The sequence below is a fragment of the Notolabrus celidotus genome, chromosome 3 (genome assembly GCF_009762535.1).
Source record: "Notolabrus celidotus isolate fNotCel1 chromosome 3, fNotCel1.pri, whole genome shotgun sequence".
Classification (NCBI taxonomy): Eukaryota; Metazoa; Chordata; class Actinopteri; order Labriformes; family Labridae; genus Notolabrus; species Notolabrus celidotus.
The window spans coordinates 15,003,352-15,015,553 of NC_048274.1; the positions used below are offsets into that span (position 1 = coordinate 15,003,352).

At 38.2% G+C, this 12,202-nt stretch overlaps 1 protein-coding gene across 1 annotated transcript; it reads left to right on the forward strand.

Annotated features, from left to right (window-relative positions):
- The first annotated feature begins 5,337 nt into the window (after positions 1-5,337).
- nrn1lb (neuritin 1-like b) lies at positions 5,338-10,118 on the forward strand. The gene is made up of 3 exons (XM_034680311.1): positions 5,338-5,374; positions 7,100-7,247; positions 8,760-10,118. The coding sequence occupies exons 1-3, from the start codon at positions 5,338-5,340 to the stop codon at positions 9,061-9,063; spliced, it is 489 nt and encodes a 162-aa protein (XP_034536202.1). The 3' UTR covers positions 9,064-10,118.
- The last annotated feature ends 2,084 nt before the right edge of the window (positions 10,119-12,202 follow it).

Consider the following 12,202-nt stretch of genomic DNA (forward strand, 5'->3'; position numbering starts at 1 on the left):
ATACGGCCTAATTTATTTTATCTCCATGCTTGTTGGTCGACAGCTCGGTTACTAAACTGTAACTGCTGTTAAAGTACTGTAATGTTAATTATCTACATGTGAATGTAAAGCCATGATGTAGCATCTAAACCAGTCCATCTCAATTAAGTAATTTTCACCACCTTCTGTGATAATGTGTTAGATGAATCAGAGACAGAGAAGAGCGAGGGGTGGATGAATGGATGGGTAGAGAGCATTGGAGAGAGCCAGGATGCAGACCTAATCTCATCTGGATTTATTTTTTTTTACTCCCAGCAGTGTTGCATAATGCTGTAATCCAGCACTGTCGATCAAACTTACACTACTCTGTCTTCATTTTCTACGGCTGCTGACATTTACCACAGCCGTCTTTACATTCAGGCCAAACCAGAGCAGCTGATGTCAGATTGTCCCGTCCTGTGAGAGTAATTATGTAACGTGGATGAAGCGCAACAATGTAAACAACATGTGATTGTGGAAACAAGTAGGAGACATAAAAGGAGTACCTCTACATTCATATACAGTACAGACAGTAAGAAATTATCTCTGTGCCTTTTAATTACATCTCATGAGGCCTTATTATTTTTCATTATGTTTAGAATTAAACAGCATTTGCATAATTACTCATTTGTCCATACGTATGAAGTTGTTTTCAGAGCGTGGTCTTTTTGAACACATTGTACAACTCTAAAGCAGTGATGACGAAGAGAGCCTGCAGGATTTCTTTTTGTCCACAGATAGATTAATACTGCTTAACAAACTGCTGTGAAAACCTTATTAACCCTAATCACAGTACATGTTTCTGTGTTTTTAAAATTGTAAAGGGTGCATAAATCTTCTACATTCATGAACATCCATGGTTTCTGCTTGGAAGTTATATACTTAACATTATATGTTAATATAATGAGCTAAAGTTAATACATTTGGATGGGATTATTTTGGATTCTTCATCATAGTTGAACTGGTTTTCATTCACATTAAATAAAAAAAGCTGATTTTGTAATATAATTTTGTAGTAAATAATCGATAACAGCACTAAAAATATTGACCACTACAACAACAACGAGAACTATAATAATGACACATAATAATGAAAATATGAATAATGGCTTCACTTCAAAAGAAGAGTTACATGGTGCTAAATTAACTAAACTAAAATTATTGATTAGATTAGACGATAACAGACTTTAAAAAGAAACATTTAAAAGAACAGCATGCACATAGTTAAAGTTAAGAGAAAGTTAGCAACAAAGGTCTTGTTATTAAAGAAATTGTAGTGTCAACAGCACCTGTCTTGACTTGGTGTCATATCTAACATTCATATTTTCTTACAATATGATGAATGAAGTCTTAGTTCCATTAGTATCAGGTTCATAAGAGCAACAGATGTGTAATCAAACTTGTTGAAACTCTTTTAATCGACTCTGTGAGCTTGGGAGGATTTAAAGGTGATATATCATGCAAAATCGACTTTTTAATGGTTCTCTACCTGAAATATGTGTCCCTGGCATGTCTACAAACCCCCCGAGAATGAAAAAAATCCATTCTGCCTCTGTTCTGATTTCTCCACCTTTCTGTAAATGTGTGTGAAATGAGCCGTTTCAGACTTCCGTGTTTTTGTTACGTAACAACAATATCCGGTCTGTCACGGAGTCAGAGCTCGGAGCTTGTTCAGCCCATAGACTGTATAAAATACAACTCAACTCCTCCTTTGTTTTTCATTACCTGCACAAATGTGTGCTAACAAGGAGCTTAGGAGGGAGGCATGTTAGTTGTAGGCTGTCTTCATAAAAACAGAGGTCGGTTTTAACTCCCCACGTCTGCAGATTTGAAGATCTAGTGAATTTTTATTTGTCATGGAAAAGTTCTAGCGCTAGTTAGCAGAGCTACATAGCTACATGTTCGTAGCTGTATACCAAGACACATGTCAACATACTGACAAATAAAACAACAAGAAACACTAAATCTGTGACCAATCCTTCAGAAAGGTCCTGCTACAGGCGCCTCTCCGTCAGGATCAGATTCAGAGGGTTAAAGTAGCGCGGTCAGCTAGCAGCCGCATGTATTCAGCCAACATGTAAACATTAGATCAACGTGCTGGAGAGCTGAGGCCACATCCACTTCCTGAGGGGGCGTGGTCAGAGGGAAAACAGACTGTTCTGAGGACTGCTGAAGAAGAGGGTTCTTCAGGCATGCCAAAATCTGATTTCAAATTGTTTTTTTGAGCATAAACTTTAAAGACATGTTTTGGGGACCTCTTAGACCAATATATATTGATGAAAAAAGCGTGATATGTCACCTTTAATATAAGATTTGAGATCAAAACAATAATATTGGTCATATTTAGTAAAAGAAAAAAAAGAGAGACTGTTTTGGGAAAACATATTCAGAGACTAAAAGTGGATTAAGTAAGAATAAGTTTTATTTCCTGTAGAGGTTGAAACTGGTCAATAATAGAATACACTGTTATCATTGTAATTTTAAGCTCAAGCACTTAAATGATGGATTAACAGGATTTCAAGACTTTAATTACACATAGAGGGATTTTCATTTCAATATATTGACACGTGCTTTTAAGTCCTTTGTATGTATGTCTTTAGAACTGGATTTATTATAATACACATCCGTCTACAAGAGAATGACAGCATTGCATATAACAGCATTAAAGTAGGACAGCTGTTCAATGATCCAAAGAAAGCTGCATAAGGTTACAACAGACAACACATAGAAAGCCAAATTTTATGGATTAAATAGAGCACAGTGAACTGATGACAGGGAAAAAATGAAAACATGAGCATGAACTTTGAACTACTTGTGCAAAGAGAGCTTTAGAGTAGAAAAGCAGAACATTGGCACGATGATTTGCGATAGAAATGTGGAAGCTTGAATGTAACACCCATGTCCTGTAGGATTATTGATCATCTTACAAGTCCTTGAGTGTTATTTTAGCACCTGGCTGCAGAGATTTGCTCCCTTCATCTGCATCGGTGAGCTGCAATGCATGCAGATGATGAGGCCTGGTTTGGTGTGACATTTGAGCTCTATGTGGATTGTTTGAGTTCCACCACTTAGAAATGAGTACTATTTCTTCATGGGTCCCTCTATGTGGTTCTAGGTTTTCAAACAGGACACAAAGACACAACATTTTATGCAACACCTCAAACCTGAAAGGCCACCCCAGTCATTTTGTGACAAAAATATTCAACACATATGTATGAAGAAATGTCAATGTAAATAAGTTAGATACTTGTGAAAAAAAGAACAAATCATACTTTAAATTAGTTTCTGAAAATGTCAACATTAAATGGGTTCCTTCTACGAACTGTCATGGTTTATTCCATCTGTGCTTTTTTCTGTATGTCTGCATTTTATATCACTCTTGCTTTTGAACAAATAAAGAATTTAGGAACTCATTTTAAGTTGTGAAATTCCAGTTTAGAGTGACTCTCTAATGATAACCGCTGACTGTAGCTGCTTTTTGATTGATGTGATTGGTAGAATTTGTAAGATTGCAAGTCTGTCTGAATATGTGGGACAACAAACACACTCCACTCAGTTTCTTGTCTAGAGGTCACTTCAAGTGTTAAAACGGCTAAATCGAATACAAAAATCTATACTTATCATCTGATTATGGACCTTGATAGATTTGTTTTAAACAAAGAACATGAAAAGCAGATGATGTCCATGATATCAGCTATCAGACTGATAATCATGCATTGAGAATGCTTATTACTGATGTGGAGGAAACACTGAGATGCGAAACATAGAGGATAATGAAGGAAATGAAGAGGATGGTGAAAAAGTGGACTGTCAGAATAACCTGGATTGTCACTGTAAGTTTTGTAGGCTATTGTTTGCTAAGCTAACGTTACAGTTTACAGGTAGCTGTGAGCTAGGAGCTTTGTGCTGCTGTTTCCCTAGTGTCAAATGAATCTGCCGTACCATGAAGTATTCAATTTGGGACAGTGCTGACACTCTTGTCCAAAGCTAAAGTGTTTTGTTTATTCATGCCACATGCATTTAAATTCAGTTCATATTTCTGTGTCAATATTATACAAGATATTGAGATGTCAAACAATTTGACAGCCAACTGACGTTTGGTTCCACAAATCTCAATTCCCTTTCTTCTATCATTTTACTGTATGTGTTTAAGGAAGCTGCATGTTGATTGATCGAGCACAGCTGGATGGTGAAAAATAAAAATAAAAAAAACATTAATATTTGCTGAGCTAATCCAGATGTTGCTGCCAAAGTAGCTCCTGTGATGTATTGATTCGTGGCAGCGGCTTCAGACACAGACAGATTATTCTGCAGTTAATGGTTGTTTTAAGCTGGAGATTAACAATGGGTTACCATTTCTCCTGTGTCACTATACAGATGTGAACCAGGACTTATACTAATGCACAGTGTGTGGACCATCTGGGAGACGGAGCAGAAGATTGGAGCTTGGTTGGAGGACAGGCAGCTGTGAATGTAAGGAAAAGTTCTGAATAAGGTGGATGGTTATCAGGGTTTGAATTTGTTTTTTGTCCCAGCTTAAGCTTACACTGCACAGCACTCTTTAATGAACCTTGGTGACCCACATAGCTGTGGATGATTCTCACATTGGCTGCTGCTGTTCTCAGCGGGCTCTCTCTCTCTGTGTTGGACTCCCAGGTGAGCTGGATTCTTTTATCCTCTCAGGGACGGCATCCATCTGTCCACATGAAAAATAAAACCCAAATCCTCATGACACTTCTGATTATGCTCCCTGTTACTATCCTTTCTAATAAACCTCCCCTTCCTTAGTGAGACATGCTTTTGCAGCAGGTGAATGTGTATGAAGCAGGCAGTGAGGGTGTGTTCACCCTTATACTGTATATATTTAATTATTTGTAATTCACATAAATGTTCTTAATACTAAAGACCGGAAATGAGAACGCTTTAATCCAGTGTGCTGTGTTGTGATGCCGTCATTGGTCTGCTGCTTCAAAGCCCTCCATCGCTCTCGCCTTGTGCCCCTCCCTGGTGCACATTCACACACACGCACACACACACACACTCACATCCTCTTACTCTCTGCCATGCATCGGCCTCTTTCACTGTTAATCCAGCAGAGTTGTGCCTCAGTGTATTGCTGTACTTTTACAATCTGATGAATCCTCAACGGGTGTTTGGACACATCACTTTTTAAAGCAGCAACTTTTTACTCTTTGGATTTACATTGAGTGGGAGCTTCATCATTAACATCATCATCAGACATCAGAGTCTGTGGTTCAGCGGGGGGGGGGGCTTGGCTTCACGGGACTCGTGGAACAAACCTTCAAGTCTGAAGCGGGCATGGCGATGATGCTGCTTCCAGTCGCTCTCTGCCTCAGTAAGGATGTTTCTTTTACTCTTGTCTGAATTTGTTAAAATGAGGGTTGAGTGTGTTGATATCTTGAAAAAGTTTGCAAGTCTGACATGCCTATTCCTGTCTTTTCTTCAGACTTGGTATGAGCACAAGTTTATCAGAGGAATTTCAGCATAAGCAGTTAGAATGTTTTTTTCTACAACTTCATCTGAAACTGAGAGCTCCACACATATAGGTGAAAGCTTCCCTATCCACTTGCGCTGTGCCTCTCTGTGTTCGTGTGCATGTGTGTGTGTGCAACATTACTTAACCAGGAGTGACTTCTGCTGTCTAATCTTTTCTGAGGGTATTTAGAGTGTTGTTTTTCTCCACTAAGATTAATATGCCCAGGGACTAGAGCACTTTCCACGAATGAAACAACTGTGACTGTGAGATTTTAAACAGTAATGAGAGTTACACATTTTTTTGCAGACGGACAAATTGAGCAAAAAAAACTCTGGGAGGATAAATAACAAAATAACTGTAAGGTTACAAAGCAGGCAAATACAACATGAATAAACATAATCCTTTAACAATGTGTGTTTAAACATGATTCATAAGCTCTGCAGCAGCAAATTACATCTGAAAGTGATGGATAGCTACAATAGATGAAATAATTGGCAAACGCAACGTGGAGCCAACAAAGAAAGTGTATCATAAAACAATTACAGGGAAGCGTATTTTTAAAGTAAGTACATAGTTTCAAAGATAGGGCTCTTAAAATACGCAGTTGCTAAATGTGGCTGCCTCTGTCGCTGTTTTAGTGAACAGGTCTGTGCTCTTTCCGTCTAGTGGTGTTTTCATCTTTTGGACTTGGATCTTTGGATACGAAGAGAGGCATTAAACTGATGAAACAGCATATGGTGATTTGCTTATTAGAGTGTGGGAAGGGTAGCGAAAGAGAACAACTATTACTTACCATATCAAAAGGAAGAGTAAAGGTAGAAGATGAATAGTGATAGTTCCAGATAGTAGTGGATTGATTTATAAAGAATAGTTTTCTGAGTTTGGCATGGAACAGCTTGAGCCAACCTTAAAATGACCTTTAGGATCATCAGTAAGACTTTATCACTCATGCTCTTTAGGCTGCATGTGGAACATATTTCTGCAGCAGGGCTCCAAAACAAAGTGAATAAACCAAAGAAGAGCAAACTGATACAGGTGCAGATCAACACCCACAGTTTTAGATTGAGGTGTTCTGAAAACCCCAGGTGGCTGTGATGTTTTTGTGTCCACTTAAATTAGCCATGTGGTTCATTATTAACAGCTTCCACAATGCTGCTGAAACAACTAATATCAATAGAAGTTGTCTGTTCCAGTTAAATCCTTCTGTGGAAACTCAAATCAGCCTCAGAGAGATGGGTTATGTATGAGCTGATCAATGGACTCAACCAGCTAACACATGGTTTTGTAGTCTTTCTCCGAAATTTGGCACCAAGGATGTATAATCCCTCCAGATGAATGGGATACAACATATTTCTGTATTTGTTTGATCCATCAAAGCACCAGATGGATCATGCCTCTATAAATAAACAAACACTGTTTCGATTCACAAGATGAAACAGAGCAACCCAAAGAATCTGCTGATTTTACCTCTAGCTCATACTCAGTGGGTTGCTTTCCTTCTAAGTGCAAAGACACACTCGTGTAATATTCACCACATCAACATATCCAGAGTTCTCCTTGATTCTGTCTTCTCCTCTCTACTAGGCCTGGTCCCTGTGTGTTTTGGAGCTGCGATTCCTGTTTCATGTGGGTCCATCTACAAGAGTTTTGCTCAGTGTTTACTCACACTAGGAGACAGCTTGGTGGAAACACAAAAGGACCAGAGCTCGCAGGACATTACTGCAATCTGCAGGTGTGTGTGTGTGTGTGTTTGTATGTGTATCTGTCCATCCCAGGAACCACCTAGCAACAACCTTCATCACTTTTTTAATCTTAAAAGCTGCATTGGGTAATGGTCAAATGGCTTGAGGGATAGTAATGTTAGCCACAACTCTGGTCCCAGCTGGTATATTCTCACAAAAGTTGAACGTTTATTACATTTTGTGCGTTAAATGTTCCCAGAATGAACCATGAAACCTGACTTTTCCTCAAGCTCCTCCATGAGTTTGACATATGCCTTTAAGTGAAATGACTCACAATGCATTTGATTAATTAGTTGATTGATTGATAAAGTAGTTTTTGGTGGAGAACCCTAGAAAACAACCAACTCTCTGACAGATTCAGCTTTACTCAGTCCTTTGCTAATAAGCAAATGTTGACATGCACTACATTAAGGTGGCAAACATTGCTGGCTTAACAGGTTACATGTTAAACATTAGATGTTCACCTTGTCACCGTTAGCATGCTGACATTAGCATAAATCAAGCTTAGAATTAGTATAATCACAGAGCTACTAGGATGACTGTAATATTGATATGAAGTCACATATAATTGCTATTTTTCTCTTGCCATATTAGGAACCTGTTCATTATTATTTTTTGTTTATTTATTAGGATCCACATTGTGGTTGCTAGTCTTCCTGGGGTCCACACAACAAAACAAAAACAAGAAAAACAATTATTTAAAATCACACATTATCCATAAAACAAAGATGCAATAGCAGCCAATAATAAAAATCAAGAATGAAAATAAAAAGTAAACTAAGTATCTGCAGTCCTGCAGTATACATGTCCAACACTACAGAAAAAACAGAGTTAAATCACCAGAGGTGTGATAAAACAAGAATTTGAGGTTAGTTATTTAAACTGCATTTGTTCCAGAAGCACCAGCGACCTTACGTCCCAGTATCGTCTTTTCCTCCAGACCAGTATTTTCTGTTTCCAATAAAGTGGAAAGACCAATGAAGAATTTTATAGACTACTGTAGTGTAAAGAGAACAGCTGTATGACACAGGTTAACTGAGTTGAACTTGTGACATATTTCAGTAAACTAAATTGAAATCTGGTGTCAAGTGTCAGATATCTTTGTCTCTTTGTTTTTACTCCCCTTTTTAAATACTGAACCTATAAGTGTATAATGGGGAAATTGACAGCCAGTAATTCCTCAGTTTGTTGAAAGGATTTGATGCTTGATTTTAGTTATTTTGCTCCACTATCGATCAATCATAAATGTGAGTACTGCAAGAGCCACTCCCAAAGTCCCTGTACTTTCAAAAAGTACGACCCCTGGGAGCAGTCTCTGAAGAAAGTTTCTGCAGAGTTAGATTAGCTGAACCCAACTTCTACCAAGGTGTTAACCGCATGTACTGTAATCACTCTAATGTGCATTGTTTACCTATTCCACATTTATAAGATGATCCGTAAACTGCTGTTGTTACATTTCTATATGTGACACTCACATTACCTTGTGTCCTGGTTCATTGAAGGTCCTGGGATGCATTTCACGTTTGTGCCAACTCAGCGCTTGCCGGCTGTCCTGGAGAAGCAGCAGCTGTCTGGGAGTCTCTAAGACAAGAGTCCAGGAAGACACAGTTTTCTGGAAACCTCTATGACATGTGTGCCAGACTCACAACCCTCCCACCCAGCACTGTGCCTGCACCTCAGAGCCCCCCTACCTCCGAGCAGACAAACCAGGAGACACTGAAGGGACAGACGTACAAACACAGCCCCACCTTGGGCTCTTTGTTGTTCCCTGCATGCAGCACACTGCTACTCCTGCTCAGGAGTTAGTTCAGTGTTTTTTTTTAATCTAAGAGGTTAACGCTGGCCCTGAAAGAGTCTTGCAGCACCTGTGCTTCAAACACATAAGGGTGAAAACATGCTTCTCAAGTCAGGATCAGCATGATTACATACTGATCATGCAAGGATTTCGATAAGTGAAGCTAAATTAAACTTTTGTTCAGTGGAGGAGAAGATGCATCTTATTTAGGCATTCAACCATTTCAATATGTTCATATTATCACATGCATTGCTCCTAGAAATAATTGAATAGATAAGCTACTTTTAATCTGACACAACATTTCAACTCAAGCATACAAGTTGCTGTTTGACTGGATACATTGGGTTTATGATTAAATACATATCATGCACTGTTTCTTCGTCATACCTCTGTCATATGTGGGTGTTGTCAAATCTTTACTCTTGTATGATTTGACCAGCAGTGCGGTACACCGGTGTTATGACATGAGTTTTTAGGACAAAGGAGATTTTAGGAGTCTTTCTAATGCCAGGTGTTCAGATTTGTTTGTGATCCAATCAGGTGTGATCCAGATTAGTGTTTTACAGGATGCAAAACAGTTTCATCAACTGCTTTGAAAATGAGATTTGATTCTGTAGCATTCAAAACTATGTGATCCATGTGACCCTTCAAATGTTTTTAACTTTTCTTTTTTGCTTATTTCTTTTATTTATGAACTGATAGTTTCAGTTTAACTGATTTACTAACTTTACCTCTTTGGGGGCAATTAAAGGGAACATATATCAGAGCCCACATCTCGATAAAAGATGTAACACATAATTACTTAAGCCCTACAAACTAAGTGCAATGAACAGAAGTGCATGCAAAGTGCAGAAGTTGCATGTGAGTTGCTGTAAGATAATTAATTTGTATAGCTCTTTGTTGATACTGAGGGATCTCTCTTGTACAACCACACACTGCATTTTATTCACTGGTTCTCACATCTTTGTATATTTACTGTATTATTTTCTGGCTTTGTTTATTTGCGTTGTTGTATTTTTCCACTGCACCACACAGTGACGCATGGCTGTTTGTTTCACTCAGATTTTTAACCCAACTGAATAAACTATGCTGACATTCACAATGCACAGTTTATTTTTACCCTAATTTACTTTTCTTTAAGTTTATATTTTGGTATTTGTGTGTGTGTGTGTGTGTGTGTGTGTGTGTGTGTGTGTGTGTGTGTGTGTGTGTGTGTGTGTGTGTGTGTGTGTGCGCGCGCCTGCCTGAGCGTGTATGTGTGTGTGTGTGTGTAATCTTAATACTCTTAAGCTGTTTCATAACAGCAGAATCACGCGTAGATTAATCTCATCTCTTTTTATTCATCACAGTGAAGCAGGTTGCACCTCGAAAACCCTTGAAAACATCCTCAGTGCCCTCAGATGGAGGATAAATACTTTAAGTGATATAATGGTTGTGCGTCATTTTGCCATGTCAGCGATGTTGTAAAGGATGACTTGAACATGATGTGAGAAGGTGTGACAACTCAAGGTCAGAGGTTATAACTTCATTATGCGGCATGCTGACTTTAAGAAGTAACTGAAGCAACAGTGACACCTCAGGTGAACGTCCTGCTTCATCCTTTATATTCTATATTCATGTGCTGCACTGATTAGATGACAGGTCAGCAAAATGGGCTTGCTGTAGTCCAAAGTTCACAGCTTTAATAGCTCATTTGAATAATGCAGTCTCACAAACTTCAAGCTTAAGACTTCATGTAGTGACTCCAGTCGCAGTTAGAGCCAGATTACAATTTAGTTATAAATCTTTATCTACTTTTTGATTTCAGAGATCATGTACAAAGAATTCTGATTTGGTCATTTGACTGATTTTAAATTCTGCAAGCAGTCTGCACAAAACATTGCAGCTTTCATGTAACCAGGACACATTTTCACATGTGAATATGAGCAAATATAATGATTTAACTCTAGTTTGAGAATCATTCTAGAGGAATGTGCAAACAATGTCTGCAATGTGTTCTCCCCTTTTACAGTGAGTGTTTTATACTCTCTCTATGTAAGAAAATTAAAATGATCTTATAATAAGATAAGTAAAATGAAGCAGTTGACAGGCCTCTGGTTTACTAAATGTCAGGAAATCTGAATCAATGACAAAAGTATAAAGTCATTATTGAACACGGTACTTTTTTTTCAGCCATGGATTAATGAATAGAAATGTTAAATGCCCAGAGTTTCTCTGGGTTTAGGGCCGTCATAGTCCTCTACATCATTATTTTTTATCTGTTTTCTTTTAAAATCACCACCCTGAGCTGTCCTACATCTCATATGCAAGACTTCATTTAAAATTGGCCATTTTCTTTATTTCTTAACCAACATTTATGATATGTCTAAACATTAAAACAAGTACACAAGTGGTAGATGAAAAACTTTAAATATTTCAAATGTCCTCAGAACACCTTGGTGTGTGCTCAGTCTAATCTGTCTTTGTCCTGTATTTCATCTGAGAAAATCTGCAGCATCGTCATGAAGTCTTTGTAAGACGCCCCAAAGCCCTGACATACAGCCAGCTGTTGAAATGTCCAAGAAACAACAAATGTAGTTTCATTCCCACTGCAGGCCGAGAGTCAGTGACATGCAGAAAAACAATTGGGATTTGGGCTGATACTCTATGGCAGATGGTGTGTAGAATAAAACACGGCTGGGATTATGACTTTCATGTGAAGTGGATTGTTCTCTCCAATCCATATGACTGGGCCTTTAATTTACCACATTAACAAATGTTATGACTGAGCAGGCTCTGCTGTGCACCAACTCTATGTACTGTTTATGATTCTGTATAAACCTGGAATTTAAGTCAAATATACCAGAAATGAAAAGTAAATTATGCTGTAATCCAACCTTCCCAGTGAAGCTATTTATCTAAGTTTTTTTCCATTAAGATTTTGTCAACAAACAAGTATCATTGTGGTTCAGTGCTTTCTACAGCACACTAATACAGATAAATGAAAGGCAGCTCAGATTTTAGTTTACTGTTAACAGGAGTTTTTTCTCCCTCAGCGTGTGTGAATTATGGTGGCCCTGAAGGGCAAAACACAACATTTCGACAAAAGTCTGTTTTTATTTCTCTACTTTCCTCATTGCTTTTCCTCCTTGTTATGGTGATTTTCATTGA